The sequence below is a fragment of the Podarcis liolepis genome (assembly GCF_965112155.1).
Source record: "Podarcis liolepis genome assembly, chromosome: 6".
NCBI lineage: Eukaryota > Metazoa > Chordata > Lepidosauria > Squamata > Lacertidae > Podarcis > Podarcis liolepis.
This window is the reverse complement of record NC_139559.1, coordinates 5,024,420-5,029,618: the sequence shown is the minus strand read 5'-3', so window position 1 is coordinate 5,029,618 and position 5,199 is coordinate 5,024,420. Positions and strand designations below refer to the sequence as shown.

At 49.8% G+C, this 5,199-nt stretch overlaps 1 protein-coding gene across 1 annotated transcript; it reads right to left on the bottom strand.

The window, feature by feature from the left end:
• Nucleotides 1-3,518: 3,518 nt before the first annotated feature.
• Nucleotides 3,519-5,199, bottom strand: SRXN1 (sulfiredoxin 1). Its single transcript, XM_083507800.1, has 2 exons — nt 4,620-5,199; nt 3,519-4,129 (listed from the first exon to the last, which is right to left on the bottom strand). Exons 1-2 carry the CDS (start codon nt 4,863-4,865, stop codon nt 3,926-3,928), a joined length of 450 nt encoding a protein of 149 aa, XP_083363926.1. The 5' UTR covers nt 4,866-5,199; the 3' UTR covers nt 3,519-3,925.

Genomic DNA, 5,199 nt, shown 5'->3' with positions numbered 1-5,199 from the left:
GCTTTCTCTCCCGAAGCACGTGGCTCCTGCCTAGCAGGATCCTGCATCTCTTGCGTTGCATTCATTCATTGCAAAAGGATTCCCTCGCTTCCTCCAATGGTACTATTTTGCATTTCATTCATTCATTCATTCATTCATTCATTCATTCATTCATTCATTCATAATAACGCAAGGAAAGGCCTGCTGCATCTAGGGCAGGGGTTGGCAAATAAGGGCCGCGGGCCAGATCAGGCCCAATTGCCTTCAGGATCCGGCCTGCGGACTGTCCATGGATCGGCGTGGGGATTCTGTTCCTTTGGGCTGTGCCATCCCCCCCAGTGCCATTCCATTCCCTCCCTCTCCCCCAAACACACTGCGGCGGCTCCTACTTCCTCCCCCTGGCTTCTCCCTGCCCTGCCTAGAGGAGGAAGGGGGCTGGGCTGAGCTGTCTGAGCACCTTTGTACTATTCTATGATTGGGCTGGAAAAACAATCTCTCAAAGGACCTGTTGATGGCATTTTACCATTGTACTGTGGAGAGTGTATTAACTTATGGTCTGTGTGTGTGGTTTGGGAGCTGCACGGTCAGGGGGAAAACAATGCTATCCAGGGTTGTAATGACTGTGGAGAGAATAATTGGGTGCACTCTTCCTACCTTGGATCAAATCTATGCTTCCAGGTGCCATAAGAAAGCTGCAGAGGTAGCGCAGGACAGTGCACACCCCAGAAAAGATCTCTTTCAGTTTCTGCCTTCTGGAAGAAGGAACAGCGTTATAAAGACTAGGACTAGCCACCTGAGAAACGCTTTCTATCCAAATGTGATTTTGGTTTCAAACGCAGTGTAAGGTAGTCTCTATGTGAGAGTATTGTATTCAATTATGGGGTATCAGAGTTTTTAGGGGCTAACCAGGCTGGGATAGTTGGGATAGCAGGCTTGTTGGTTTTTGAATGTCTAATGCAGATTTTTTTCAATTTCGTTGTTCTGTATGGGACAATGACAATAAATATTACCGTATCGTACCATTTTAAGCAGCCCCTCTCCAGAGCCAGCCCTTTCGCGTCGCTCATCTTCCCTCTGCCGCTGCTGCTCAGGTGCTCCTGCGGGCCAGAGAGCGGAGCAGACGACCTCACTCTGTGGCCCGCCACAAGGTCTGAGGGACACTGGACTGTCCCGCGGCTAAAGTTTTTTGCTGACCCCTGTCTGGAAAGGCCTGTGTTTGGTTTCCTGCAATGGCAACCAGTGTCTCGGGTGAAAGCTCACTTCTTTCCAAGAGTTCTCCCCTGGCTCGTAAAATGTTGGTGCCTGCACACAGTGGCGTAGCGTGGGTTGCCAGCTCCTGGGGCTGCGTGGCAGGAGGGAAACAGATGACGTATGCATGAACATTCAACTGCCTAACAGTGCCCACATCACCCAGGAGATCGCAGCCAGAGGGATAAGAAAAGAAGTCATTCTGTTGTTTGGGGAGGTCATTTCCTGGTTTCCATTAAGAAGCCGCTTTTAATGGAGCCCAGCGACGGAAGCAGCTGTATTGGGGCAGCACCAGGTGTTCAAATTTTAAGATTTGAAACAAGGCAGTTTCGTACGGAGGACATTCCCTCCCTGGCTTCCTGTTGCATCAGAACAGAGGTGATGATGTTTCCAATCTTAACACCAGAGAGCAAGTTGATTTCCCCCTTTTCAATGCAAACTGTCTAAATGTGTTGCTGAGATCGAGAGCAATCCCATAATTTCAGGACAGTGGCGCCATCTGCTGGCGCTCTTGTTAAGGCAGGGACTTCTTCCAAATCAAAGACTCTCATATACAGCAAAGGCCATTCCATATGGACTGCTCGTATTAATTCATACATTGATCAGGAAACGGGGAAACATTTTACCGCTGGAGATAAAAGCATGTACATAAACACCAAAAAGCAATGCAATTCCAAGAGTCAGGCTGTCCATGCGCATTTAAAGCACATTTCTCTCCCACCCAAAATAATGTGGGGAATTGTAGTTTAAGGGTGCTGGGCAGTGCAGGGTAAGCTACAATTCCCAGGATTCTTTGGGGATGTGTACTTTAAATGTATTATTTCAGAGAATTTATACACTGCTTGATTGTAAAAAAAAAAGACCCTCAAAGCAGTTTGCAAAAAAGGTGATAAAATTATCAATACCAAGAATTTTAAACTTTCAAATTGTTAAAATGAACAAAAGAGAGATGAAAACGTACACCAGCTTTTTAAACATCTATGAGGCCTTGTCTAAAAAATCTTGTTGTTTTTTGCAGGTGCCAAAAAGAGCACAGTGAAGGCACCTGCCTGATGTCAATAAACAGGGAGTTCCAAAGGATGGATGCTGCCACACATAATAATACTCTGGGCAGCTTCCAACTGAATATTAAAATACAATAACCTATTAAACATTAAAAGCTTCCCTAAACAGGGCTGCTTTCAGATGTCTTCTAAAAGTTAGATAGTTGTTTATTTCTTTGGCATCTGGTGGGAGGGAGTTCCACAGGGCAGGTGGCACCACTGAGAAGGCCCTCTGCCTGGTTCCCTGTAACTTGGCTTCTCGCAGCGAGGGAACCGCCAGAAGGCCCTCAGAGCTGGACCTCAGTGTACGGGCAGAACGATGGAGGTGGAGATGCTCCTTCAGGTATACTGGACTGAGGCCGTTTAGGGCTTTTAAGGTTAGCACCAACACATTGAATTGTGCTCGGAAACGGTCAAATTCTCACAAATGCGGAACGCACAGCTTTGATTTGTGCAGGCATTATTTTGCTTCCTGCCATTTCTAAATCGGGGCTAGCAAGATTGCAGAATAGGCCAATCCCGGGAGCAGGAATTGATTTAGCCTGTAAGCCAAGACAGGGCAGAGAAATGAAGCCAGCTGTGGAAGCAACACCTGGAAGTTGCCGGATGTTGCCAGGGCCCAAACACTCTGGGAGGGTCCACCGGTGCCTGAACTCTGCCCCTCTGCCTGCCTAGTCTGTGTGGTTTTCAGCAGGTTGCCAGCAGGTAAGCCTATAGCTAGGGAAGCAGTGTTGTGTAGTGGTTAGCGTGTCCTGGCAAACTAGGGTTCAAAGCTTGGGCCAGTCACTGCCTCTCAGCTTAACCTACCTCACAGGGTTGTTGTAAAAGCAGGCACCCCCAAACTTGGCCCTCCAGATATTTTGGGACCACAACTCCCATCATCCCTAGCTAACAGGACCAGTGGTCAGGGATGATGGGAAGTGTAGTCCCAAAACAGCTGGAGGGCCAAGATTGGGGATGCCTGTTGTAAAAGCACAAAATGGAGAGTAGTAGTGAAACCATGCCGATAAGCTTTGGCTCCTTGGAGGAAGAGTGAAATATAAATGTAATAAAAATAAATGATAAAAGCCTCCATGCTTCTACCACCCCCTTCTTTCCCTGCTAAACTCCGAATGGGAGCAAAAGGCCTGACAGGATGGGCAAAATCTTTTCACATTAAGTTACGCATCTCGATCCCGTCTCTCAGTCAGGAGACCCTCAAGGCGCCAACTTTTTAAACAGAATTAAACAATTAAAAACAACAACGACTTCTGGTACATTTTCCTTTATTCATTTATAGGCTTCTCTTCAATCTTTCCAAAGCCTATTGTGAAAAGTCCATAAAAAGTGTTTTACGATATAAAAAACGTTTTTTAAAAAAAATATACAAAAGCCAGATGACTAAAGCCAGGAGGAGAAATTACCTGAGGTAAAAAACAGTCTCTGTTTCTGTTGCGATTCAACAGTCTCCTTATCGGAAGCCTGCCATCCTGAGAGCAAAGCTCATCTCCTTGAGGAACACAAGAAGAGAGTGGCAGGATGAGGCCCACGGCCCGTTTAGTCCAGCATCCTGTTCTCGCAGGGGCCAACCCGAGGCCTGTGGGAAAGCCGCAAGCAGGATTCGAACACAAGATCAACTCTCCCCTCCTGAGGACCACTTGGACCCCAGAGCATCCCTACCGCAAATCAGGCAGGGAAGAACCCAGGTAAGTGCGCAGGTCGCTGATGGTGGAGCAGATGATTTTAGCTGGGATGGTCTCTTTGCCCAGCCGCTTGTAGGCTGCGTAACGGTGGCACCCTCCAAAAGAGTAGAAATAGTCGCCCCCTTCTCGGCCTTTGATCCAGAGGACATCTATCGGGGGCACGCGGTCAGCTTCTTCCTTGGAGGGTGAGAGATGGAGTAAAGGGTGATTCGTAAAGAAGGTAAATAATTTTAAAAAGGAAGCTGTCTTCAGGGGCGGAGCAAGGTGGGTGTTAACCTGAGGTATGATTTCTGGGTTAGCGGAGTCTGTCACCTGAAGCATCTGTAACCTGAGGTAAAAAGGTAAAGGGACCCCTGACCATTAGGTCCAGTCGTGGCCGACTCTGGGGTTGCGGCGCTCATCTCACTTTATTGGCCGAGGGAGCCAGCGTACAGCTTCCGGGTCATGTGTCCAGCATGACTAAGCCGCTTCTGGCAAACCAGAGCAGCGCACGGAAACGCCGTTTACCTTCCTGCCGGAGCGGTACCTATTTATCCACTTGCACTTTGACGTGCTTTCGAACTGCTAGGTTGGCAGGAGTAACCCGAGGTACCACTGTAGTAAATCAGGTTGACCCCTGAGTCCCTCTCTCTCTCTGTGTGTGTGTGCTTTTTGCCTGAAGCCGTACCTGGATGGTCCTCATGAGACTCTCCACCTTGCCTTCCTCCAAGACAGGAGGGATGGGTCTGATGATCACCTTCATGGGCACCTCGTGGACCGCGGCGATGTTGTCCGAATGGATGCTTCGCCCTGCGCCGCCTTCGCTTGCCATGTTGGCGACGTTTCCGGCCCCGATGCGCCTCCGCCTTCCCAGATCCAGCCCCAGCAGCTCCCTCCAAGCTCGCAATCTCACTCCCCACATCCTGGGGCTCATATAACGCCGTCCGGAGGGCTTGCACCGGATCGCACCACCGCTGGGCCGCGGGGGTGGACGAGAGAGAGGAAGAGAAAGAGGCAGGCGGAGGAGCCACAGACACCCCCCACCCCCCACTTGCCTGGGCTGCGCGATGCCTTGTGAACCCGATCCCCGATGCCGAGCTTGCAAGAGAGCAAGGGATCCCCGCAGGATCCCGACACCCGTTCCCCCCTGCAGTCCCCAATGGAAGCGTCTCGTCCGGATGAATCACACGCGCACGTGGGCAAGCGCTTTTCCTGGGCTGGGTCAGAAGTTTTTTGGCTGAGTCACGATGAGGCAGCAGAAAAGTCGA

Coding starts and splice junctions, on each gene's coding strand:
- SRXN1 (XM_083507800.1), bottom strand. CDS start 4,865: ATGAGCCCCAGGATGTGGGGAGTGAGATTGCGAGCTTGGAGGGAGCTG. Junction 4,130..4,619: donor GTCTCATGAGGACCATCCAG/GTACGGCTTCAG, acceptor TCACCCTCCAAG/GAAGAAGCTGACCGCGTGCC.